Source organism: Erinaceus europaeus, chromosome 11 (genome assembly GCF_950295315.1).
Source record: "Erinaceus europaeus chromosome 11, mEriEur2.1, whole genome shotgun sequence".
Taxonomy (NCBI): domain Eukaryota; kingdom Metazoa; phylum Chordata; class Mammalia; order Eulipotyphla; family Erinaceidae; genus Erinaceus; species Erinaceus europaeus.
The window spans coordinates 52,022,042-52,049,819 of record NC_080172.1 but is presented as its reverse complement, the minus strand read 5'-3'; the positions used below and the strand labels follow the sequence as shown (position 1 = coordinate 52,049,819).

Genomic DNA, 27,778 nt, shown 5'->3' with positions numbered 1-27,778 from the left:
AGATAAATAATCTGAGACTCTTGGATGCTAAGACTTCAAACTTTGTACAAGTACTAGAGTGCAAATTCACCTCCAAATCTGTCTAAATCTAAATCCTGTGCTCACATGTTTGATCAGAATCTTAAATGCCTAGGGGAACTTCAGAGTAATACAAACTACAACGATCCGGGTGGTGGTGCATCAGGTTAAGCACACATAGTAGAAAGTGTAAGGACCCGCTCAAGGATCCAGGTTTGAGCCCCTGCTCCCCACCTGCAGGTGAGACCCTTCACAAGTGATGAAGCAGGTTTGCAGGTGTCTATCTTTCATTATACCTCTCAGTCTCCCCCTCCTCTCTCAATTTATTTCTGTCCTATTTAGCTGAAAAAATGGCTTCCAGGATGAATGGATTTGTAGTGTATGGAGCCTTAGTGATAACCCTGGAGGAAAAAAAAAATCAAAGCAACAATAAAAAAATAACTGCAGAAATGATAAAGGCAGAAGACTCATTCTACTTTCCTCTGATTTTACCAAATAAATAAGATGACACATAAACAATCAAAAGGAAACTTTGTGTTGTGTTGTAGATACAACAAAGAATGATGGAAAATTGTTGAACATGAAAATGAGCACCTTATCCAAGAGGAGTACTTGCTAGTCAGGCTGACAGGCTAGGCTATCTACACCAGATCTTTTTGATTTTAGAAGAAAAACAGAGTGTCTGAAATCAGAAATAAAATTTTCTCTTTTTAAAATTTTAAATTTCATTTATTTATTTATTGGATAAAGACAGTCAGAACTTGAGAGAAAAGGGGGAGATAGAGAGTGGGAAAGAAAGAAAGACACCTGCAGCACTGCTTCACCACTTGCAAAGCTCTTCCCCTGCAGGTGGGGACAAGAGGTTCAAACCTAGGTACTTAAACATTGTAACATGTGCACTCAACCAGGTGTGCCACCATCTGGCCCTGAAATAAAATTTTCTCTACTGCAAAGTATTAATGACTATTAAAGTTATGTAGGCAAAGATAAATGGATTTTCCGCCTTACCTGTACTTAGACCCCAGGATGTCAATTCACTATTTCTGCTTTGTACAGCATTGTCCTTAAGGACCGTAAGGTAGCATTAATAGAGCACCTTCCATAAAGCCATTTGGATGCACACCACAGCTGCTGTAGTGCAGATAACCAACTGTTTATGCTCAGCATTGACCCTAAGGAGAAGTCACCTCTGTTGAATATCATCCTTTACTGGATGCTTTTGTGCAAATCCATGGTCTTAATCCCCACAACAATGAAGGAAAGAAGATCTAACAATTGCCACCTTGTAGATCAGTAAGTTAACTCTCAGCCTGGCCATTAAGGTCATATGCAGCGCTCACCAGCCAACCTGGGATTTCTGCTCCTCTCAAACCAACCTTTTCTTTGTTGTGTGGCTGCCTCTATCTTGTTGGTGATTTTAATTGTTCAAGTCAGGAATTCTTCCTCTTTGGAATCCAGCTGAGAACCTGAGACATGGGGGAAAGAAGGGGTCTAGCACCATCTCTGAGGAGAAAAGATTACTTTGTACTTGTACCTATAGCAATCAGCCCCCATCTTCAGTTCCTTGAGAGATGGAAAGAGAATCTACTAGAACAAAAACCAAACAAACAAAAAAGGATGCAAACAAGAATCTACTCTTTCATAGTCCAGAAGCATCACCACTGAGGCAAGACACTCCCACACTCTGTAGGTGACTAGGAGGACAGGCACACAGGGAGGGGACTAGGTGCTGGAATGTCACGTTGGGTGATGAGACAGGCAGATGCCAGCTAGTTGGTTCATGGTCTAAAGCCAGACCCAGAACCTTTATATAAAGACAGCCCTCTGTCCAGATTCCTTAGCCTGGATGACTGCTTACCTGAGAGCAGGGTAAGTCTGGTTAGGGGTTTAGTCCTGGGCTTGGGCGGTATATTCAGGGAGTGCCCAGATTCCCAAGGCTGAAATACTTAGGAGGCAGTGTTGGGGGGCAGGGAGCTGTGAGTTTCATTCTGAGAAGAAAAAATGGGGTGGATCTCTAAAGGGATGCAAAAAGAATACCTGTGAACACTCTGAGGAACTGGGGCACTGCAGTCAGTGCATCTGTCTGACAGCCTGCCACCTTCCTGAGGGACCACTGTCTGTCACCAGGACCCTCTCCCTGGAAAAACACATTAGCAGCTCACGTCTTGTGAGCAGCTAGCTTCTGAAGGGCTATGGTGTATTTAGAGATCCCCTACAAGTGGATCATGGAGGACTTGCCCTTTATAGAAGTACTGCCAACATTTCCGGGGCTCAAAGATTTGTGCTAGCTGGCTGAGTTAAATGTCAAATCAGGTCTCTGGTTCCCCTTTGCATGATTGGGGGGAGAAGAATGGAGGTTATCTTGTTTCTCTCTAGCTGTGTGTTGTGTGAGAGCATGTTCCAGTCTTGTTTGTGAGGCTCCGGCTGTGCAGAGCTTCCTTAGTGTTGTCATTAGATTCACTAGACATCTTGTACTCTCCTGGCTATCCCATGTGAGGCAACAACAGTTGCCTCTGGAAAATTTCTGCAGCTAGCAGACTGAAGTGAACTTCACTTAGTGGATTAATGATAGCAGGGTCCTCAGGAAAGTGGCTGTGTTGATTCTGAGCATTTCCAAGGTGTGTGTGTGTGCATGTGCGTGTGCGTGTCCATGTGCGTGTGTGTGTGTGTGAGTGTATACAACCATAAAAACCCATTTAAACTAATTCACCTGGGGTTGGGTAGTAGTGCACCTGGTTGAGCAAATACATTGCTATGATCAAGGACCCAATTTCTACCTGCAGGGGGGAAGTTTCACAAGGGGTGAAGCAGTGCTGCAGGTATCTCTCTTTCTGTCTCCCTCTCATTGACCCCTTAATCTCTCAGTTTCTATCTGTCATATAAAATAAAAAGAAAGGGAAAAAGTAACCACTGGAAGCTGTGGATCGTCATGCAGGCACTGAACCCCAACGATAACTCTGGTGGGAAAAAAAAAGTGTTCCTAACATTGAATATAGAACTAGGTCACTTGTTTTGCAGTGGGTACTTTGAGTAGACAGTATTTGAGCGCCTATTCCCAGGTGTGCATTTTTACATGTCTCTCTCTCTCTCTCTTTCTGTGTGTATGTGTGTGTGTGTGTGTGTGCTACGTGTGTGTGTGTGTGTGTGTGTGTGTGTGTGTGTGTGTGTGTGTGTGTGTGTACAGGGACACAAAGTTGACTCTAATTTCCTGTAGTGCTTCCTGATGGCAGGCCTCTTAGAGCTCACTAGCGCCCCCTTGTGCTAGACACTATTATATGCCTGGAAAATAATAGCTGTGCCTTTGGATTAGGGCCTTTGGGATACTTCTGCAGGTCTTGTGGGCAACCGTGACTGATCTTGGGTCAGGTTATCTTTGTGAGGATTTCTGGGCCAATTGTAGGTGAAGGCAGGAAGGAGAGGGCAGGGAACAGGTAGGGCGTTTTTCTCTGGGCCCTGGCCCCTACCCCCTAGAGCTCCGACTGCCCTGACTTGCCCATTTGTACCTCCAGGTCTTCTCCATCGCCTGCACCAGAACCATGTGTGACCAGCAGCAGATGCCGTGTTGCCTGCCACTCCCGCAGTGCTGTGTGAAGGGATCCTACATCTGTACCCCCGCCCCATACACCACAGGTGGCCAGGTACTGGTGCAGGCACCCTGTGAGGTGCAAGTGGTGGAGTGTCCTGCACCATGCACAGTTCAAGCTTCCCAGGTTCAGACCCAGGCTGTGAACCAGGCAAAGACCACCCCAGGGAAGGGCCAGGTGGTAAGTCAATCCAAGGGCTCACAGATCACAAGCCAGGCACAGGTGTCCAGTGCCCAGAGCCTGGCTCCATGTCAACCTGAGGTGTCCTACATCCAGTGTGAGGCCTCCGGGCCAATGCAGACCTGCTACGTGGGCTGCTCCCCAGTGTGCTACACTGAGACTTGTTATGTGGAGTGTCCTGTTCAGACCTATGTCCCCCGTCCCGCGCCACAGCCAGTCCAGAGATATGTCGCCTGCCCGGCCGTGTGCCAGCCTCAGGAGAGATTCTCCACCCAAGGTCACTATCAGGGTTCCCACGGAAGCTGCGCGCCCCAGCTCCAGTCCAGAGCTTCCTATAGCAGCTGTACACGCCAGTTCCAGAGTGGGCCTTCCTACAGCAGCTGTGCACCCCAGTTCCAGAGTGGGCCTTCCTACAGTAGCTGTGCACCCCAGTTCCAGAGTGGGCCTTCCTACAACAGTTGTGCACCCCGGTTTCAGTCCTGGGCTTCCTACAACAGCTGTGGACGCCAGTTCCAGAGTGGGCCTTCCTACAGCAGCTGTGCCCCCCAGCGGCAGTCCCGGGCTTCCTTTGGCACTTGTGCACCCCAGTTCTATCCGTCTCAGCGCAGGTCCCAGAGCACAGGCAGGTGCCTTCCTTCTCGCCAGCTGCAGCCTGCCTACCGCAGCTGCAGCCCACCGCGCAGGCCTGCGCCCAACTACAGCAGCAGCTGCAGACCCTCAGGATGTTCTTCAGGCTCCTACAACTACTGCACCCCACCGCGCCGCTCAGAGCCCATTTATAACAGCAGCTGCTGCAGCCACCCGCAGGCAAGCAGCTCCCAGAGGTGCGGCCCCAAGTGCCGCATAGAGATTTCCCACCCTTGCTGTCCCAAGCAGGTGCCCCCCCGCAGGTGCCCTGCTCAGATTCCTCCCATCAGACGCTGCCCAGAGAGCTGTGCCCCAAGACCATCCTGGGGGGCCTCCTGCCCCCAGCTGAGCCCCTGTGCAGAGCGCGGTCCACTCCCCAGCTTCCGTCCCCACCGCGGGGGCCGGGACCATTGCCCAGAGCCATCTCTGCGGCCCTGTCCACTTCCAGTCCCTCGTCTGTGTTCGCGCCCACAGCGGTGCCCAAGTCCGGAGCCACGGCCCTGTCCGCTCCCGAGACAGCAATCAGAGCCCTGCTTGAGTTCAAAGCCACACCCATCCCCGCGTCCCTGTCCGGTGCGCTGTGACCCCCCGCAGCCACTCCCGCGCTCCAGGTCCTGCGAACGCGGGGTGCCCTGCACACTGGGTGAGCCAATCCCGCTGCCGGCGCCCTGCCCTAGCCCAGAGCCCTGCGGTGGCCCTGGACGCTGCCCCAGCCCCTGCTCCTGCCCAGCTCCCAGGCCCTGCTCTGGAGACCTGGGCTGCCGAGAGTCCAGCCCCTGCCACCTGGACACTGAGGCCCCCGGTTGTGCGAGTTATGACCAATGGCATGATAGTGGCTCCAGCTGTGGTCCTTGTGAAGTGTTTCCAGAGCCTCGGGGGTCGGGTGCTTGTGGAGAGCAAGGGGGTGCTGGTGTTGGCACAAAAGGTGGCTCCTATTCTGGAATAAAGGAAGCCTACTTTTAAAGGAAGCGCTGCTGGACATCCCTGCCAGCTGTCCTGCGAATGACTTCTGCCAGGATTTCCAGCGTATTTGTGCGTGCATTTCTCTGGGCTTTTGGGTGATGGTCCAGCTCCTAGCATTCCATCCATGGAACACCTGTGTGGCAGACGCCTCTCTAGCTTCATATGCCACCCTTCCCCTGGGCACCTCTTTTGAGCTAGACAGACCGGTCTGGTCACCAGGACACAGGCAAATGTGCACTAGAACATGCCTTCAGTGTCCCTGCCGGGGCCCTGGACCGCCTTCTACTTCTCTGTGCATCTGAAGCCCTTTCCAACACCTCTTCTTGGAAATCTTTTCCCTGTCCCTTCCTACTTGCACAGCCAGCCTGGGACTCACATTGTGGGCCACACCATCCATTTTGCAAACACCTTACAAAACCTCTTCAACATCATTTTAGTTTTCAGGTGTGTTCGTGGTACTTGTCCTACGAGGTTCTAAACGCTGTTTGGACAGGACCAGAATAGACCTGAAATTCCACACTTCTGGGAATCGTGTGTTGGTGGCCCATCTTACCGGGAAACCCCAGAACTGGGAACAACAAAAACAAAAAAATGCCTTTAACCTAACTGAGACCTGCATAATGCCTGCTGGTTTATTAAAACATTGCCTTGATGCTTCAGTAAGAGTTTTTATTTATTTATTTTGTTGCTGTTGTTGTTGTTGGTTATTTTTCTCCTAATGTTGATCACACACATGATGCGAGCTTTTCTTAGTCTGGTATAGGTGGGTTTCTCTTATAGGTTTGCTGTCTCTCTTCAGCTTTCCTGGCCTCTGATGAGAATACAAGGAATGAGGGAAGAGTGAAGATAATTCTTGATTCTCACTTTAGGGGACAACAGGCCAGGGGTTAGTATGAGGTCCTGGGTTCAATCCCTGGCTTAAAAGAAGGAAATAAAGCTGGAAAAAAATCAAGAAGAAGGTAAGATAGAATGAAGAAAGGAAATAATAAAGAATGAGAAAGAAGAGTGTCCTGGGAGGTGATGCAGCAGATTTTTTTTTCAGTTTTATATTTTTCATTATCAAAAATAAACAGCTGCTTTACTGTCTCTGCCAAGCAACTGGTGAAAGGGTGGGTGGGAGGACACCCTTGTCCCTAACAAAACAAACAAAACTCAAGCCTTTATGTACAAGCAAACTTAAAGTTCTTTTACACGTCCAAAGCTATTAATTAATAAGTTTAATTGAGGAATTAAACCAATTATGAAATATATTTGAATAACCAGTATCTAAAATGTTCAAATGTTTTTCTAGTACAAAAATTGAATTTGCTTTAGTTATAAGAGAGCTCCATCAAGTTATACAACCTATATACTTCAGACATTCATAAAAACGTGAGCAGATGGCTTATCAAAAGACATTTTATACAATCAGTTTTCAACAACCCCTTGGTGGTCCACATCTACAAAGGTATCCAGCCCAACCCAATCCCCTCCAAACACTACCCCCACAGAAAAGCACATACTTACCAGAACTTTTAGCAAGTATAGTTTGGGAATTTGTTTTTAAAAAGGCCTCCAGGGAAAGTTATTTACAAACACAAGACCCAGAGTTTGACCTCCAGCAACATATTAAGAGCAATCATCTGGTCCAATTCTCTCTCTCCCTATCTACCCCCTGCCAATTAAGAGTGGTGAAGCAGGGCTGTAGGTGCCTCTTTCTCTCTCCCTCTCTATCTTTCTTTACCTCTCAATTTCTCTCTATTTATCCAAGAAGAAAAAAAAGTTAATAATCTCACTCTTTATTCTAAATAAATCTTACAAAGAGAACCAAAAATAATAGAAAAATAGAGGCAGCTCACTGGGTAGGTCATATTTCTTGTCACATATGACACCCAGGTTCAAACCCTAGCACTACACAAGAGTACCACGGCACCTGGAAATGTTCCAGTTCTGAGATGTCTTTCTCATTCCCAATGTGAATGAGAAAAAAATCACTTTGGCTATGATGAAATTGTGCAAGTGCAGGAGCCCAGCTCTGAAATAAGGGATGGAAAGGTGATAGGGAGAGAGGGAGGGAAGAAGGAAAAACACATCTAGGGGCAAATTTCTTTGCCTTGCATACGTCATTCAGGTCTGGTCCCTAAAGGGTGCTGGGGTGCCAGCACTCGTATGGGTTGACTCTCAGCTAGAAAGGTAAACTTTACTGAGTTCCCATCACTAGTTCAAGAGACCATATGAAAAGAATAAGGCTTTGGACTTTTAAGCTTGAAGTCCAGAGTTTGACCTTTGGCATTGCATATACCATAGGGATGCTCTATTTCTCTCTCTTTTTCTTCTTTTCTCTCTCATAAGCAAATAAATATTTTGAACTGGGGAAATACCATAGCATTATACAAAAGTCTTTCCTGTCTGAGACACCAAAGATCCCAGGTTCAGTCTCCAGCACCACAATAAGCCAAAGCTTATTTTTCCCAAACACAGTAAGCCAGTGCTTGGGAAAAAGGAAGGAAGAAAGAAAGGAAGGAAGGAAGGAAGGAAGGAAGTAAAGAAGGAAGGAAGGAAGGAAGGAAGAAAGAGAAGGAAGAAAAGTCATCTTCTTCCAAATAGCATAAGACATTCTTGCCTGAGACTGATGTCTCAGGTTCAGTCCTCAAAAGCACCATAAAACAGAGTTGATCAGTGCCCTTGAAAAGGAAAGAAAAGAAAAAGGAAGGCCAAGAGAGATGGCATAAAGTTTATGCAAACAGTCTTCATTGCTCCTGAAGTTTCCCCCTGGGTCCTTGCCCAGTTGTGGGTATGCAAACGCTTTCTTTTCCACTGTAGAATACAAACTCAGAAGTTGGAGTGGTAGCTCACCAGACAGGGTGCCTGCCTCAGCATGTGCTATCTAGGTTCAAACCCCAGTGTGGGACTATGTGGAAGTTTGGTAGGGCTTAGGGAAGCTTTATAACTGTGTGATTCCATGGCTCACTTGGATAGTGTGCTGCTTTGCCATGTGTGCCACCAGGTTCAAGCCCAGCCCTCAGCACAATGGAGGAAGCATCAGTGCTGTGGTCTCTTTTACTCTCTTTGCCTCCTCTGTCTCCATCCCAAACAACCAGCAACAACAGTAACAACACTCTGAAGTACACTCTGGGCAGAGCATGACAAGATGTAAGCATATTAGCAAAAACGACAGTGGTCATTTGTTGTATTGAACCAAAGTAAAGGACCAGGGGAGTGGGGGTGGGCAGGAAGTGTTCAGGCCCTAAAACATAATGGTGGAAGAGGACCCAGGTGTGTGTATGGGGGTTAGAGTGTTATGTAGAAAACTAAGAAACGTTACACATTGTTGGTATGCTTCTAATTCTGCTTTTAAAAACCCCTTCTGTTTTATTTGGTTTAATCCCCCCTGCATGCTATTTACATAACACTGTATTCTATTTACATAATGTCTGTTAACAAGCACCACCCTCCCTCCAGGGCATTGGTGGTTCAGTGGTCGAATTCTTGCCTGCTCTGCCCCCTCTCCTTGTCATACCCTGATTTTCACCAGTCACTTTTCTCTCCACCCTCTCTGCGTTGCATCCTGTTCCCACCTTACTGGGCTAGTATATTTATAAGGACAAGATTGTTTGTAGTTTTGAGTTTAGCTTAGCTTGGTGTAGATTGCGCTGCATTCTGCATGAATAAAGAGATACTGCCTACAGCTCAACCATGAGTCCCTGGTCGTCTGTTACCTGCCCATGAAGCCAGCCCGGCGAAAACAACAACACATGTACCAACTAGTATATTTTACTGTTAACTTTAAAGCATTAATCCCCCAATAAAGAAAAAAATGGCATTAAGCATAAACTGTTCTTTAAAATGTTAATGAGTGAGAGATACACAGAGAGATGTTAAGAACACTGCCCAAATCTGGTTTATGGTTGAGAGTGCAGTGTCTTTCCACTGTGTCATCTCCCAGACCACTTCTCTCTCCCCAAATCTGGTTTATGGTTGGGCATTGAATCTTGGTCATCTGAAGTCCCTGGCATGAAAGTTTGATGACTAGTCTGGGAGGTGGTGAAGTGGATAAAGCACTGACCCTCAAGCATAAGGTCCTGAGTTCAATCCCTCTGGTAGCACATGTACCAGAGTGATGTCTGGTTCTTTTTATCCTCCTTTCTCATGAATAAATAAATAAAATCTTTTAAAAAAATAAAAAGAAAGACTAGTGTCCAAGCCACAATGCTTTTTTCCTTACCATATTTTTATTCATTCATTCTTTTTTTATATAATTGGATACAGAGTCCAATTGTGTATTCCTCAGCCTAGAGGCAGCTGAAGGCAAAGGAATAAGGAAGTTTACTTGCTCTTATTTTAATCTCTAATCTCATTGCCACCCCAAATGCTAGAATAGGCTAGTACATGGATGATTGTGTGTGTGTGTGTGTGTGTGTGTGTGTGTGGGGTGTCCTGTTGGTCTGATATACATTACAGATGTTTTCACTGGGAGAGGGTAATTCCTATTTTGATATACCTTTCCTTTCTCTAACTATTACCCAAATATTAAGAGGGATAAATTTTACATTGCAAAGTTTACCCTCCGTACCAGGGTAGGAGGGTAAACTAGATAAATAAGCAAATTGTACTTTATTGCATAAGAACATAGTCTACCTGCTAATAATGGGGTAGATAGGTAGATAGATGTAATCAGAAGATAGTTGAAGGGGCGGGGGTGGGGAAAAAAAAAAGAAGATAGTCAGTGTCCACTGGATACTTCACTGATGTATAGGAGAATAGTTAGACAGCGAGCAAGAAATGATCCTTGACTGTTCATGTTCCTGATCTCTGGCAGAGTTAGACATCCCAGAAGATCCACACACATGTGATCTGAGATGTTTTAGGAAGAGGGCTGGGTGGTGGTGCACCCTGGCTCAAGCCTCTGGTCCCCACCTACAGGAGGGGAAGTTTCCTGAGCAGCAGAACAGTGCCATAAGTATTTCTTTATCTCTCCATCCCCACTTTCCTCTAAATGTCTCCATGTCCCTATCCAAAAAAGAAAGAAAGGGGGGGGGAAGTAAGCTTCCAGAAACAGTGGAAATGCCAGGTAGGCACCAAGCCCCATCGATCACCTTGGTGGCAACTGAAAAAAAGTATCAAAGAAGGAAAAGAAAGTAATGTGTGATGATTCCTATGGCTGTCTATTGCCAGGGACCACATAGCCCCTTCCTCAAATTTCGTTACCTTTTGAATTGGAAGAACAAACTGAAATACCTAGAAGCCTAAAATAACCCCAACTCTGGAAAATCTGCCTATCATATCCACTACTACATGCTATCATAGAATCCCTGAGGTGGGTTAACACTTTTCCTCTGTTCTTGAGTGATACCCCATTTGTAAGAAAAAAGATTACTAAAAATAATAAACAATTTCTATCACCACATCTATTCATTTGATACACACACACACACACACACTCACTGAGACTCAGCTAACTCCAGGAACTGTACTTGGTCCCAAAGACTCACTGGTGAGCAAAGTAGACATTGCTTCATTGGTGTAGCATTTGAGAGATAACTGGTGGAGTTGGTGAGCTCCAACACAGGAGGTGCAGAGCACTGTGGAAGTAGGACACTAGCGCAAGTCAACAACTACAGTCAGAGATGTTAAAGATAAGTGGGGCTTAGTTAATGGAAGGAGAGAAGAGAAGAGTATTCTAAGTAGGAATAACAGGTCTGCAGTCAGCACACCTGCCATAATGACACCTTGCTTATTCCAGGACTTATTTCTCATCCTGCATAACAGACTTCTCCTCAAAAACAAAGTGGAAATCTTGAAAATAAACTGGCCTAAAGTTTAGGCAACTTCAAATTTTGAGAGAGCATGGAAAAATATATATATATATATTTCAACCTGGGATAGAAATGGATCCAGTATGACAAGATAAATTTTAACTGAGAAGCATAGGAAGTTCTAGTTTTAAAATAAGCATCAACTGTGTTTGGAGATGAGATACCATAACTACACATTTGGACAAAGCTCAGTTCATTAAGGTATTAGTATGTCTCAAGGGTGAGAGACAACATGGAGAACTAATGTTCTTAAACACTGGGAAACCCCCAGAACCCTACCCCACTAGGGAAAGGTAGAGCCAGGCTGGAAGTATGGAACAACCTGCCAACACCATGCCCAGTGGGAAAGCAATCACAGAAGCCAGACCTCTTACCTTCTACACTCCATAGAGATCTTTGGTCCATACTCCCAGAGAGATAAAGAATAAGGAAGCTTCCAATTGAGTGGATAGGATATGGTGGGATTTGTGTGATTTATGCCCCTGTTATCCCACAGTTTTGTCTGTCAGTATTAAATCAATAATAATAATAATTAAAAAAATAAGAAAACACAAATCAGAACTTGGACTATAGTTGGTGTATTGTATCAAAGTAAAAGACTCTGGGGTGGGGTGGGGAAGGTTCAGGTCCTACAATATGATGACAGAGGAGGACCTACAGGGGGTTGATCTGTTATGTGGAAAACTGAGAAATGTTACACATGTACAAACTACTGTATTTTGCTGTTGACTGTAGAGCATTAATCCCTCTCAACAAAGAAAAAAAACTGTGAAAAAGCAGCACCACTCTGTCTTCTTGATTGGCAGCAAACTTTTGTGTTCTATGTTCAGCTCAGCTCAGCTCAAGTGGAAGTGAGTCTGGGGGATGAGGAGCTACATTCTTTCTTAAACAACTTTGGAAGGGTTTTTTATGTATTCCGGGCTGGTTGGTTAATTAACTAATTAATTTTTTTATTAATAGGGCTCCATTGCTTTAAGCCAACACTTTTAGACAGACACACACAGAGAGAGAGAGAGACAGAGAAAGGGAAAGATACCTCAGCACCAAAGCTTCTGCCTTGGTAATGAGGGCCATGCTTGAACTTGGGTCACATGTATGACAACATAGGGGCCCTTCCAGGTAAGCTTTTTCACCAGCCTAATGTGTTCTACTTTATAGGCCATCTCTCTCTCTCTCTCTCTCTCTCTCTCTCTCTCTCTCTCCCCATGTCTCTCTCTCCCCTAATGAGTTACTATTTTTTTTTTTATTACTTACATCTAAAACTCAACAATGCTGCTCCACAAACTTGTGGTTTTCTTGATTCAAAATCTGATCCCTTGTGAAAGGAGGAGTTATGATGTACTTGTTTGTTTTCTTTAAATTTATTTATTCATTTTAATTTATTTTGCTTTCATAGAGGTAGAGAGTATGAAAGAGAACAGAGCACCCAAGTTTCCTTTGATGAGGCAGGGGTAAGGCTCAAATCCAGATGAGCTATTTCACTGGCCCTGTGACACAGTTTGAAAGAAGTAGCTGGGCCTGTGAAATGGCTCACTTGGACAGTGTACTGCCTTGCTATGGGTGTGACCCAGGTTCCAGTTTGGTCACATCACATTGAAGGAAGCTTTGAGGTTGTGGTCTTTATCTCTGCTTCTATTAAAAAACAAACAAACAAAAGAACAGCATCCTTCTCTCCTCCATTATTTGAAAGACTTTTCTTTTATATAATAAAAATGTGGGACTCTAGAGATAACAGACGAACTCATAAGAAGATGAGACTGGCTAATAATAAACTAATGGAATGGAACTGTTTGGAAATATCATGCACTGCTTACTCATGTATTCAACAAATAATTATTCAAATATTAATGGACTTTTCAGTATGTGCCAGGCATGATGTTGGATACTTGGAATATTTCAATGAGCAATACAAAGATTCCTATTCTCTGGGAGCTACCATTCTATCAGAGGAAAGGAGCCAGTGAATTAAACATGTGTATAATGTTATAATATTGGAACTGGTTTTGAAATAAGATCACATGTAGCAGTGTAGCTCATCTGGTCAGGTGTTTCAGATGGCATAGAAGGGTTGGTGTAGATCTTGATGTGTAAGAGGACTAGGTTTGGGGTATTGCACCAAAGCAAAGAACTCTGGAGAGTTAGGACAGAAAGGCAAGAAGGAATACTTTGGGGTCCTGGTGTATGATGGTGGAGAGGGACCCAAGTTGAATGTGACAGTGTTTCATAGACACCTATCATAGGTAGAAATGTGCCAACAACTGTACTGTAAGCCATTAATCCTGATAAAGTGATTAAAAAAGAAAGAAAAGGGAACCCAGAAGGATGTGGTATAGTGGACAAGCAAGAGAGGGAGCAGAGTGAGTTCCACATATTCCAGCCCCTCGACCCCCCATATACTAGTTGAGGAGCATTGGTTGAGTCAGTTTTCCAAAGCACTCAGCTCCTTCATGTACAAAATGGCTTTAGAACAAAATGTTGATGTGTCTGGGTCACAAAGGACTCTGGGGTACTGGTGATTTCATGAGGTAGGTTGCTCCCAGAGAGTGAGAGGTCAGGTCCAGGCCCAGGCCCAGGCCAAGCTAGAAGGGAAATGAAAATGATCAGCTGGGCCAGATGAGGAAGAGAAGGAAGAGTAGGAATTGAGTGCACAAATTACTATGTGCAAGGATTTGGGTTCAAGGCCCATTCCCCATCTATGGGGGGGGGGGGGCTCACAAGCAATCTGCAGGTGTCTCTCTCCCTTTCTATTTTCCCCCTCTCAATTTATCTGTCCTATTAAATAAAGTAGGAAGAAGAAAAAAAGAGGAATAGAAGAACTGAAGGAGATGAAATGGCAGAGAAAAGAATAGTGGGGTGACTACTGGTAGGAAAGGGCTTGCTTAAAAAAGATTTTAGAGGGAATGGATTTCTAAAAACAGGAAGTTTCATTATCAGGGTAGATGCTGGCTAAAGGATGATCAGCTGAGCAGCTGTCACTTAGGGGCCCCACACAGCTGCCACCAAAGGACAAAAGGCCATTTGATTAAAAGACTGAGCTTGGTGTAAGAAAAGGAGATTTTGCCCCAGGCCAAATCAAATCGATGAGGTTTACAGTCAACAGTATTTATACCCCTTTCCCATATTAGGGAGCTACTCTCTTCCCTGATCAAGTTTTCTGTTCTTTTTCCAGCCATGACATCATCTCCCCAGACAATAACTTGGACCCACCTGCATATCAGATTTCAGGTTCAGGGAAAAAAAAAAAAAAAACTACTATAGCCACAGGCCCTTTGGAATATAACTAAAATATGCCTACTAGCTATCTACAAAATGGAGGGCCTCCCCCCTCCCAATTCTCCATCTGCACTATTCCAGCCTTTAGGTTCATGATTGTTCAACAATTTGTTTGGCTTTGTATGTTAATTCTTTTCAGCCACCAGGTTCCAGATGCTATCAGGATGTGACCAGACTTCCCTAAATAGACAACCCTACCAATGAGCCCTGGAGTTCTGCTTCCCCAGAGCCCTTCCCTACTAGGGAAAGAGAGAGACAGGCTGGGAGTATAGATGGATCTGTCAATGCCCATGTTCAGCAGGGAAGCAATTACAGAAGCCAGACCTTCCACCTTCTGCATCCCACAATGACCTTGGGTCCATACCCCCAGAGGGTTAAGGAATAGTAAAGCTATCAGGGGAGGGGATGGGATACGGAGATCTGGTGGTGGAAACTGTGTGGAGTTGTACCCCTCTTATCTTATGGTTTTGTCAATGTTTTCTTTTTATAAATAGTAAATAAATAAATAAATAAGTAAATAAAAGAAAATAAAAGGAGATTTTAATTAAGTGCCATCAAAAACTGAGAAGATGGCAGATTTATGTATTCCTCTTTCTCCTCCTCCTCCTCCTCCTTCTTTTCTTCCTATTCCAACCAGGGTTCTTGCATTGTTCTACCATTTTTAGGAGAAATTTTTTTGATGGAGGGTGAGAGACTGGGGGCAGGGTGAGAAAGAGAAAGAGAGAGAGAGAGAGAGAGAGAGAGAGAGAGAGAGAGAGAGCTTGCAGCACTGCTTTGCCACTTAGGGAGCTTTCCCCTTACAGGTGGGGACTGGGGCTTTGAATACAGGTCTTTGAGCATGTTAACATGTGGGTCGTACTAGTGTACCATCACCCATCCAGACTCATGTCTTAATAAAACAATGTAATGCCTCAGGCAGTGAGCATTTAAGAATAATGAGTAGGGAGATAGGGGTTGGGGCAGGTAGCAGGTATAGACTGTGGCTTTCCAGGAATTCTTTTTTTTTTCTTTTTTTTTTTTTGCCTCCAGGGCTCAGTGCCTGCACCATGAATCCAATGCTCCTGGAGGCTTTTTTTCCTCCTTTTTGTTGTCCTTGTTTTATTGTTGTTGTGGTTATTATTGTTGTTATTGATATCATTGTTGTTAGATAGCACAGAGAGAAATGGAGAGAGGAGGGGAAGACAGAGAGGGGGAAAGAAAGATAAACACCTGAAGACCTGCTTCACTGCTTATGAAGCGACTCCCCTGCAGGTGGGGAGCTGGGGGCTTGAACCAGGATCTTTACACTGGTCCCTGTGCTTTGTGCCACCTGCACTTAACCCACTGCGCTACCTCCCAATCCCCCACCCCCCAGGAATTTTATCCAGGTTTCTTTGGATAAAATTCTGGTAGGCAAGGGAGTCTGAGAAAAAGTTTCAGTGCCTTACATAGGAGTTCCTGCTGTGCATTGCTCTGCATATTCTCAAGGTTGATCTGGCTGACAATAAATGTGTCAAGTTTTCCTAAGAGCAGCTCCTAGAATTCTGCTAGAATTTTGGGTCTAGAAAGTCATTTCTCCTGTCTGGGAAACTGAGATAAATGGAGAGCAAAATGGAGTCTGTTATGCTCTCTGAATAACAAAGCCACTGGTATGATTACTCAGGTAAGCTAGAGGGAGAGGAGCTCCATCAGACAGAAGTATCTTCTTGGCTAGAATTAAGATTGGGCCTTTAGTCATGGAAAGATTTTTTGACGTGACCCAGCCTGGTTCAGAAGATTGCATTGAGCAATCTTTTAATTGATCAGTTATTTCCACAGCATCTCATTTGTGTTCTACAGAGGTTTGCTCTGTACCTTCAGAAATTCAGGAGTTGTTTCCAGTGACTATATTCAAAGTCTTATGTATCAAGCAGATTCTTTCATTCTCATCACTGATGACATTTTCAACTGGATTAGTCTTTGTCATAGACTTTGTCTGTCCAGTGCATTGTAAGGTGTTTACCTGTATCCCTGGTTTTACCCCCTAGATGACAGTATCAGACATAATCACCACCCTCAACTGGCATGGCTAAATACCTCTCCAGGTTGTCATATGCTCCCTTTAGGGGTGGGGAAGTAGACTCAGGATGGAATCTACCTTGCCTCTCTCATCAAGAGGCTTTGAGTGGTTTGGGAGATTGTGAGTCCAGCTGAGGACCCGACTTCAATTTCCCTGACTCTAGCCACAGGGTGAAGCTTCAAAAGTGGTGGAGCAATACTACAGGTGTCTATCTCTCTCTTTCCTCTCAATTTCTTTCTGTCTTTATCAAAAGAAAGAATGAGGGAGAGAAGGAGAGAGAGAAAGGGAGAGAGAGAGAGAATTGATTACCAGGATTTCTTATTATGCACTAAACCCCAGTGGTAATTAAATAATTCTGGTGGCAATTAAAAAAGTGGCACAGAGTTAGAGAACAAAGCCTATGCCTTGTCCTTAAATCATTCCTAATGCAACTGTGGAATCTATCTTCTTGTTCCATCCCCAACATGTTCCTTCCCATGACAATAAATAATTTGGTCCAGTGAACAAAATAGCTCACTTGGATAGCACAACACTTTGTCATGTGTGCGACGCAAATTCTAGTCAAGCCCTCTTACCATTGGAGGAAGCTTGATGTTGTGGTGTTTTTTCTTCCTGTCTCTGCCTCTGTCCCTCTGTATATATGTGAAAAAGTCAACCCAAAGTGTCAAAGCCCTGGTAAACAAAACAAAACAAAACACATTGAAAGACTCATTATTATAAAATAAAAGCACAGGCAAAGCCAGCCTGGAGGTCTAACTTACAAGTCACTATAAATGCTTCTTATTTTTCCTTATATTATCCTTTCTATTCATTATTGGGTCCTTTCAGAAAAATAACTCTGAGAATTTGGATAGACAGTTTGAACAACTTTGGGTCTTCTAATGAACGTAGCTATTATAAAGATACTTTGGTATTTCTGAAAAATATTAAAATTTGGTAGTCTTTTCAATACACAAGGATATAAATATTAAAGACAACAATTACAAATACACTTTGAAAAAAAAAGTAGTAGGGTGATTAGAACTTATGAGTCATGCTACATTTCAGAGTTGGCCATGGTTAATTCCAGAGCCATGGAATTTAAGCAATGTAGTCTACCATATTTTAGATAGCACAAGGTGAAGTCCAGATTCTCCATAACCCATGGGTTCAGAGGATCTGCCACTCGGGGAGATCAAAATATTTCTACAACAGTAATGTATGAATATGAATATTTACTGTCAAATAAAGAGGTCTCACTATAAGTTCAAGTTATTGCTATAAATTTAGTGTCGTCAATAGTCAGACTAGATGATCAGTTTTCAGAGAACTCTTGGTTTAGAAACCATGACTGAAGCATGGGCAACACACTTGGGATTATAACCAGTGGTATTTTCTCATTTCATTTCCTACAGATATTGCCCTCTTTTCCAGGGACCTCCACACCACTCCCTGTCAATTCCCTGTAATGTTAGGAATCAGCACTAGTGTGACTGTTCTTACTCTGCTAAAACAGCATGTATACAAATAACAATCATAAAATTCTACTAACAACTTCAGAGAAATTTCCGTCCATGTCAATATAACCCAAGAAATAATAAAACCTTGGCAATAATCTCCATATTTTGTCCAGTCTTCATTTTAGACTGGCTGTGCATCACTGTTCCTCCACACTTGTCATACATGGTCACCATTCCAATTGAGTTGAGTCACTCACAATCCACAGAGAACTCTTCTGCTTCTCCTATCAGGACCCAGAGAGAGAAGAGAAAGAAGGAAGGACATTTGGAAGTAGTAATAAGTGTAAATATAACTTATAAATGAAGAAAGGCAAGATTATAGAAAAAAAACTGTGTGTGTGTGTGTGTGTATGTGTAAATAGCCATAGTTATAGTAATAATGGTCAACCCATATCTGCGACCTTGGGAGAACTTCTATAGTTTCCAATGGAAATAATGGGAGCATAGAACTCTGGTGGTAAGACTGGTGTGGAATTATATCCCTGTTATCTTATAATTTTGTTTATCAATACTAAATCACTAATAAAATAAATTTAAAAGATTCTCTAGTTGCTTCTTTTCCATTTCAAGCCCTCCTCCCACCTCACTGTCTCCACAAGTTGAATCCTATTACCTTTTAAAGTCTATCTCATATAAGATTTCTTTGATGAATTTTTCCCTGGCACCATTTCTCAGAATTTATGTCTTTTCCATCCATTTTCCAGGACTAATTTATATCTTCCTTCGGCAATGCTTCACCACTTGCTAAATATCTTAGTCTTTATTCTGTTTATGTGTATAGCTTCTTGGTCCTATGAATCAATAGTTTCCATTAAATCTGCAAATACAATTGCCATCCTATTAAAACACATTATGTCTTCTAATTTATGGTGAGTCTCCTTTGGAAACACCAAACACATGGAATTTTGATATCATTCAGCACATTATCTGCTATCTCTTACATTTTTAAATATCTCTGATCTGCAGTTCAATTCACTAATATATTCTTCTGTCAATTGACTAAGACCTTTCAATAATATTTTGACATGGTGTCTAATTTTGAATACAATCATTTACTCAGATGTGTTTTCATCTTTAGGATTTCCAGTCATTTTTTGCACATGAGAAAAATGCAAGAAATTTTACATTGAATAATGAACATATCTATTCAGAATTATGCCAGCTACCCCATTTGAGGTAACAGAGACAGGCCACCTCTCTGACTGTTCTCTTCTCTTTACCCTCCCTATTCCTATTTTACCCCATCTTGAGGAAATTGCACACACTTTTTATACTTTAATTGAGGACATTATGACTATGTTTAATATTCATTCCTTATACCTGCTCTATATCTACCTTCATAAAACCAAGCCTATTAAGTTATATAGCAGGGAAATGTGAGGGCCTGGTGCTGGCACACCTGGCTAAGTGCACTTATTACAAAGCACAAGAGCCTGGGTAAGACCCCCCCCCTTCCACATGCAGGGGCGGGGGATGCTTCATGAGCAGTGAAGCAGGTTTGCAGGTATCTGTCTTTCTCTCCCTCTCTCTAGCTCCCCTCCCCTCTCAATTTTTCTCTGCCCTTTCTAGTTAAAATAAGTTAGAAAAAAGTTGGGAGGGATGGCTGCTAGGAGCAGTGGACTCATAGTGCTGGCACCAAGGCCCAGCAGTAACCATGGTAAGAAAAAAAAATATTAGAAGGGAAATATAAAATTTAGTTTTAATAAGGCCTAGCTATTTTAAAAAAGCTATCCATGGGGCCAGGTGGTGATGCACCTGGCTAAGTGCACACATTACAGTGCCAAGGACCTGGGTTCAAGCTCCTGGTCCCCATCTGCAGGGGGAAAGCTTCACAAGTGGTGAAGTAGAGCTGCAGGTCTACTTTTTCTTTCTCTCACTATCACCCCCACCCTTCTTAATTTCTCTCTGTCTTTATCTAATATACATAAATAAATAATTAAAATTTAAAAAATAAATAAAAAACCTGTTTTAAAAAAGCTATCTGTGACTTAAGAGAATTCCCAATGTTTAGTTTAAAAAATGTTTGCTCTCTCTTTCTCTCCTTTTTTTTTCTTGTGTATTTGCCTATCTCTATCTATTTCCTGAATAATGTTGCCCTGTGCTATACACACTCTAGTGTGATTTTTTTCCTTTTCAAATCTTAATTTGTATAACATCTAAGGAAGGCATTTTTATTATTTTCATGTTTTAAAAAAAACACAGAATGCTGAGGGTCAAACAGGTCAAAAACTTTGCTAAGAATCCAAGGCCTCTTTGTTAATCACTGTGACACACACACACACACACACACACACACACACACACACACACACACACACCCCACTACCATCACCTAAAAAACAACAGCAGTAAAAAATTAAGACTGTAGATATTTTTTTTTCACATCAAGTCATCTAGACCCAAAAGTTAAGATAAATAAAGAACATCTATGGTGGAAGGGAAAAGAAGATAAGTGAGAAAGGTCTATACATATGAACACAAGAATAGGAAATAAGCTATGAAGAATTAGGCAGCCAAAGATTCCTAGAATAGCCATGTTAATTACCACCCACCACAGGACTCCACAGAGTCCCGAGGAGGGACCTGGGAGGAAGTGCTCTTTACCACTCATCATAGGACCATGTGAAGACTGACGGTGAAGCTGGACCTCTCATGCCGAGGCTCTGTCTCACACACAGGGGCAGAGCCAAGGACAGCATAAAAGAGCCTGTGGCCAGAGCCTCTCCATCCACATCCACTCCTCTCCTGAGGTGCTAAGACCTGAGCTGCTTGTACCTGGTGAGTACTGGGAAGGGAAGCAGGGCTCCCTTAGAGTTGAGTCCAGAATGGGAGGGCAGGTGGGGCAAAGTCTTGTGGCTGGCATTTGGACAGGAAAAATAAGGAACCAAAGGAGTAGGGGGGTGGGGTGGGATGGAATAAGCAAGGATACAAGAAACAATTGAGGAGATTTGGGTGTTAGATGACAAAAGTGTGGAGAAACCCAATTGTTTTCCTTTGCTAGTGTGTTTACAGAATGAAAACAGTGGAGCTGGAATGGGCTATGTAGTGGGTATATAATTTGTACATATAGTTTACCCCTAGCTGTAGAGGTATGTAGAGAATATTGTTACAAAAGGAAGAGAGAAAGGGCTGGGTAGTGGTGCACACACATTACCATGCTCAAGGACCTGTAGGAAGGTTCATGAGTGGCGGAGCAGTGCTGCAGGTGTCTCTCTTTCTTCCTCCCTCTCTCTATCTCCTTCCCTCTCAATATCTGTCTTGAACACAAAAGGAAAAAAAAATGGCTGCCAGGAGTATCATGCAGACACCAGTCCTCAGTGACAACTCTAGTGGCAGCAAAATAAAAATAAATTATGAGTACGACCTAAGTTCCATTCAGATTCTGACAAGAGGCCCAAAGTGAGAAATCAGAAGCTCAGTGGAGGGAATAATCCCAGATACTGGACTATGATGTGGCTGGAGGCCTGGAGGCAGGAGTTAGAGTTACACAGCACTAGGTGGGAACAGGATGCAGGGAAGGCACTGCCAATCCAATAAACAGCACTCAGGAATCTGAATCCAGCCACTACAAGTCCAGTGAATACAACCTGTTAAGTTCCAGTTGTTTCCTTTTTATATGGAGGTTCTGGAATAAAGACTCTGTCCAAGTTCTTTAGCAGAAGTAAATGTTTATATTCAGAAAAATCAAAGTGCCTTATATTTTATGCAAATGACAAGGGATAGGCTTTATCCTAAGAGAGAGTTTTTGTTTTTAATTAAATTAATTAATTAATTAATTTTTCCTTTTGTTGTCCTTGGTTTTTAAATTTTATTTTATTGTTGTTGTAGTTATTATTAATATTGTTGAGAGAAAATGGAAAGAGTAGGGGAAGACAGAGAGGGGAGAGAAAGATAGACACCTGCAGACCTATTTCACTGCCTGTGAAGCGACTCCCCTGCACGTGAGGAGCAGAGGGCTCGAATCGGGATCCTTATGCCAGTCCTTGTATTTTGTACCACGTGCACTTAACCCGCTGACTACCAACTTTTTGTTTTTAAATGGTCTAAGTATAGGGCATTTTCAGGGTTCTTTTGAAGAGATGAAATAATGACAATAGCCAGATTCTGGTCTGGTCTTTACTAGCACTCAGGCAATGCTAGCAATATATCTGGAAATGTTATTGTTTACAAACTCAAATGAAATAGAAACAAGACTACATATAGCAAACCAATGAGAAGAATAGAAATATCAGAAATGATTCTGTTGTGCCTAATCTTAAGACATTCATAATACAGGTACAAGAAGTGGTACTAAGAGCAGGAAAGGCAGGGGTCTCATGTGCTGGACTTCATTATAACTTTTTCTTCCCTCAGCTCCTGAAGGCTACCCTCCAGCATGTCCTGCCAGCAGAGCCAGCAGCAGTGCCAGCCCCCTCCCAAGTGCACCCCCAAGTGCCCTCCTAAGTGTCAGACACCCAAGTGTCTACCAAAGTGTCCCCCCAAATGTCCTCCAGTGTCCTCCTGCTGCAGCTCTGGGGGTGGGGGCTGCTGTAGCTCTGGGGGTGGGGGCTGCTGCAGCTCTGGGGGTGGGGGCTGCTGCCTGAGCCACCACAGGCCCCGCAGGTCCCACCGCCACAGGCAGAGCTCTGGCTGCTGCAGCCATTCCTCAGGGGGCTCCAGCTGCTGTGGAGGGGGCTCCAGCAGCTGTGGAGGGGGCTCCAGCTGCTGTGGAGGGGGTTCCAGCAGCTGTGGAGGGGGCTCCAGCCACTGTGGAGGGGGCTCCAGCTGCTGTGGAGGGGGGAGCACTCAGTCCTCTGGAGGCTGCTGTTGAAAGACACCCAGATTTAAGAAAAATATAAAGTGGGTCTCCACCTGCTCAGGACATCACCTGTCACCTACACTTTCCATGGGGCCTGCAATGACTTTGAGGAGACTCTGATCTGTGAAGACAGCAGTTACTCTTGGAGTCAGAAGCTCAGATCCTTTCTTAATGCCCATCCACTGGTCTGGAGACCACTTTTGTGACTATTCTCACATCTGCTATTACTGATCAGTGTCCCATGAAAGTGTGATTTGACTGATGCAAATTAATAAAATGAGTAATTGGCTCTCCATTTGCCTATAAGGACTCTTTTATTCTTCGTGGGCTTCCATTGCTCTTCTCTGAACTATCCTCTGCGGGTGGTGCCCTTGAACAGAGGGGCACTCAGGCCTAAATGCTGATGAGCAGTGGAGAAAGACAAGATATCATCTCTTCATCTTGGATTAATTTATTTCCTTTTGTTGCTGAGAAAGCTGTTCCTTAGTCATTACACACACACACACACACACACACACACACACAGATCGAGAGAGAGAAAGAGACTACATTTTTGAGTTTCAGTCTACCTTCAAGACTTTAACTTAGTCCTTCCTTGTTCTCTCTTTGGCATATATTTTCCTGCTTTTAACCATCAAAACATTCTTGTGCACACTAACTACCTCCCCAACATATAAAAGATAAAAAGAAAACAATGTAAGTAAATAAACCAAAGCAAGCAAAGGGAAGTCAATGTTTGGAAAATACACTCTTCCTACCCACATTTCTGTGATCAGTTTACTTCCAGCTGTATTTGGTAGTAAACACTGTCCTTATACCAACCTCTTCACAAACTTAGCCTCTTTCATCCTCTAACTGTATTAATCTCCTACACAATTTTCCCAAACAAGACCCCTGTGCCACATGTATGCGCTTGATACTATATCTGTGAACATTGTTCAGCTACAGAATAAGGGACATGCCTTTAATATAATGCATTTTAAGGCTGCATGATGTTGGGTGCTGGGACCACTGTCCCGGAAAGTCCAGGCTGTAGTTTCCATGAGGTCTAAGTGTGTCTGACTCCAGGCCCTCCCCCCACCCATGGGTTGAGATTTAGCAGGTCCCCTCTGACCTCTAGAATTTATGACGGCTGGACCTCTGGACATGGGCGCCTTTTTACACATACCACCTACCCCCTTTCCTTCTTTAATTTAAAGCTATGGATTAGTATGTATGGTTAAGTTATAAACCACCAGCAAACATCCTGATTGCTCAGCTGCCTCCCTTTCCCCCACTGCTGCCCTAAAGTGCCTATAATCTACCTCCGGAAAAATGTTCATTGTAAAGCTTGTGACTAAACTTTGTATGGTAACCTTTTACTTGTGATCAGTCTGTAGGTCAAAATGTGACTATGCATTGTGTTACTCTGTGTTTGGGTTAATGGTTACCTCAGCCTTCCCCCTGAGTTATGGGTATATTTGCCTGCCTTTTCTTTCAATAAATGAGTTGACCCACTGAGGCTTTCTCAGGGCTGACTGCTTGTCTCCCTGAGCACGTTGCCCTCTGCACACAGAGCTACCCCAGGACCCCCAGAGGACTTCTCTGACCTTCACTTCTACTGGCCAGGGGAGAGGGGTGGGAGACCTGGAGCAACCTGCAGCATGGAAATGTTTTCCAACTTCATTTCTGAGGCTACTGCCCTATGAAGCCCCATGGTCCCACCATAATGAACAAATCAGTTTCATCAAACCAGGTATTGAACTATCATAACTTTGTACCTTTCTATCTGGAAATAACATAATTTATTCATAGTTAGTAGCTACAACATTGGCATTTTCTATTGCTATTTTATAATTACTTTCTCTGTTTATATTATGATTGCTGCTTAAATTTACTACTAATACTAAGACAGTTCTGCTAAACTACTACAACAACTAGCCTATAACTTACTATTTTATCTATATAAAACTGACCCATTATCTTCCACCATCTGAACCTTTTGCCCAACTGGAAGTTCTACCTCTGACATCAATCAATATTCTATGAAGCTGTCTAGTCACCTAAGTATTTCTCTTTTTTATAAAAACTATTTTTCATTTATTATTGAAAAGAGACAGAGAAATCGAGAAGGGGGAGGTAGATAAAGAGACAGAGAGACACTTGCAGCCCTGCTTCACCACTAGTGAAGCTTTCCCTCTGCAGGTGGGGACCGGCTTGAACTCGGGTCCCCGTCACCGTAATGTGTGTGTTTAACCAGGTACACCATCGCCTGGCCCCCCTAAGCATTTCTTTATGAAATGCTCTCTGTTTGTATAACCCCTGAAAACTTAGCTTATAAAATATGTTACCTATTTAACTACTTTGTTTTATGCTAGTGTCCTTAAAATTGGACTCAATGGCATGATCTCTATTATCTAAATATTGGCTTTGGAAAGGTCTACTGACATTAAAGCTCCTTCTAACTAATGGAAATATATCACTGTCATTGTAACCCAGATGTGGTCTAAGTTCAGAAATTAGTCTATCCACTCAGATACAGTCACAATGCCACACTTGAACTAGTGGTATATTTGTTTACTTCCCATTTTTAAATTTAGCAAAATACAATAGCAGGAAGCACAGGCCTTCTATCTGATTCCCTCTGATTTTTTTTTTCACTTTGCTCCAACTTTCTAAATGTCTTTTCTGACCCTCGTGTGGAGATTGGGGCATACTCTCTTCCAGTATTGAATGCAAACAGACAGCAGAAACACATGGCTAATGTCCTCTAACAGCCATATTAGCTTTTCCCCTTTGTCTAAGTGAGTGATGCCTCTTCTGTATGACCAGCCCAAGATCAGTCTGGATCCAGAATCAATGATCTATGAGCTTCCAGTATGTCATTTCATTTAATGCTACAAATTCATCAAGTGGAGGCTATTTAAATATTAAAATCACATGGCCTATATACTTGAAGCTCCACAGGCTCCAGGTTCAATCCCTGGTCTGACACATGCTATAACTAAGTAGTGTTCTAGTCTCTAATTCTCTCATAATGCTCTCATAAAAATAGTTACATAAACCATAAGAAAAATTATAAAGCAATAGATATGAGTAGATTAAAGTAAAATGTTTTGCAAAACAAGGGAAAGAATGTTTTTCCTATTGTCTTTCCTGTAACAACTTCTTTCCATGTCTTTCCCACAATCTTCCCATAGCTTTCCCATATGCACAAGTGTTTCCTCCCATTGTTTTTGATTCATAAAAGTCCTCAGTTTGTAAGGTATAACACCATTCTGAATCTCTGAGGTGGTCACCTCTCAGGTTCTCCTAATTAACCTGCTTTTGTTCTCTGGAATATGTACCCTGATCTCTTTCACCTCCTCCTCATAATTTGCTATCATGAATGATTCTAAGTGTATTAATTTTTTAATAAGGTATCTTACATAGATACATAGTAAGGATATAGTATATGAATGTCTGTGTACCTATCCTCCAGTCAAGTCGAAAATTAAGACATTAAGGGGCCAGGTGGCAGAGCAATTGGTAGAACACACATGTCACTCTGCACATAGATCCTTTCCCAAGAGCTAGAGCAGTGCTGCAGGTGTTTCTCTTACCCTCTGTCTCTTTCTCTCCATAACTCTCCCTCCAACAAATAAAAGACCCAATGGAAAAATAATTAAGACAATATTATGAATATAATTGAAACTACTTTGGCATATATTTCCTCTAACCTGGGATAGTTACTATTTTATATATTCTATTTTCCTTTCTGCATGTTTTATATACTTTACTCTTAAATTGACATTTCTTTATAATTAAACTAACATAATGCTTACTTGGAATAATTTAAATTCAAATTTTATTGAACTATATTTTTCTTTGTCACTAATTTAGGTGCTTAAGACATACCATTAACTTAATTTTTAAATATTTACTTACTTTTTATGAGAGAGAGAAGAAGGAGAAGGAGGAGAGAGAGTCCAAATTTCACTCTGGAGTATACAATACCAGGGAAAGAACTCTGGACCTCAGGCTGCAGGGGAGTCACTTCACAGGTAGTGAAGCCGGTCTGCAGGTGTCTATCATTCTCTTCCCCTCTCTGTCTTCTCCTCTCTCCATTTCTCTCTGCCCTATCTAAAAATGACATCAATAACAACAATAATAACTACTACAAGAATAAAAAACAACAAAGGCAACAAAAGGGAAAATAAATTAAAAAATTTAAAAAGGCAACTAACATCCTTATCACCCCCTTGTATAGTCCCTTTGCAAGAGTCTGGAAAACAGAGTCACATACAGTAATCTTGTCTCTGATGGGTGATGTGACCTCATAATATAAGTCCGTGTGCTACAAGACTGGTGCCCAGGGCCTAGATTTTATGGAAATGCTATTCATAGGCTCTGTGGTCTTATGCAATCACCGGCTTCCTACTTGGGAAAAGCATTCCCTTGATTGCCACAGGACTCAGGTAGAAGGTGATTAAGGAAAATAATAATTCTGATGATAATTCCATGTGGTGTGCAAGAAATGTAGGAGACAATGATCTATGAGCTTTTAGTATGTCATCTCATTTAATGCTACAAACTCATCAAGTAGAGGCTATTAAAATGTTAAAATCACTTTTTCATAGGTAAGAAAATTGAGGCAGAGAAATTTAATAATTTATACCTATTTATGAAAATAGAGGCAAAGTTATATGTCATCCTCAGGGTGTTGACTCCAGAGCAACAGACCTAACTCCTAAGTAACTTCTCCAGGCTGTAGATTTTCTAAGAGGCAGAACTGCTCTATTATTTGAACTTACACAATATGTCCCAATACAGAGACCATGCTTAGAAACAGACATAGACACACCTGTACACACAGAGGGACTCAACCTCCAAGGTAAAGTCACTTGAACATAAGAGAGACAGATGTATACATCTTTCTTTTAATGAAGTGGCTTGAAGAATTGACAGTGCAGGAGAAGAAGGAGGAGGAAGAGGAAGAAGAAAGAGAAGGGGAGAGGGAGGAGAAGAAAATGGAGACAGAGGAG

General features: G+C 42.9%; 1 protein-coding gene and 1 long non-coding RNA gene across 2 annotated transcripts in view; one reads left to right on the top strand and one right to left on the bottom strand.

Moving 5' to 3' along the window:
* The window catches only part of LOC132541358 (uncharacterized), a 400,798-nt gene that overhangs the window by 346,605 nt on the left and 26,415 nt on the right, over positions 1 to 27,778 (bottom strand). The window lies entirely within an intron of this gene.
* Positions 1,781 to 6,031, top strand: KPRP (keratinocyte proline rich protein). The gene is made up of 2 exons (XM_016193965.2): positions 1,781 to 1,887; positions 3,528 to 6,031. The coding sequence occupies exon 2, from the start codon at positions 3,555 to 3,557 to the stop codon at positions 5,370 to 5,372; it is 1,818 nt and encodes a 605-aa protein (XP_016049451.2). The 5' UTR covers positions 1,781 to 1,887; positions 3,528 to 3,554; the 3' UTR covers positions 5,373 to 6,031.

What these genes read in the sequence shown, in the direction of transcription:
- KPRP (XM_016193965.2), top strand. Translation starts at nt 3,555, where the DNA reads ATGTGTGACCAGCAGCAGATGCCGTGTTGCCTGCCACTCCCGCAGTGC.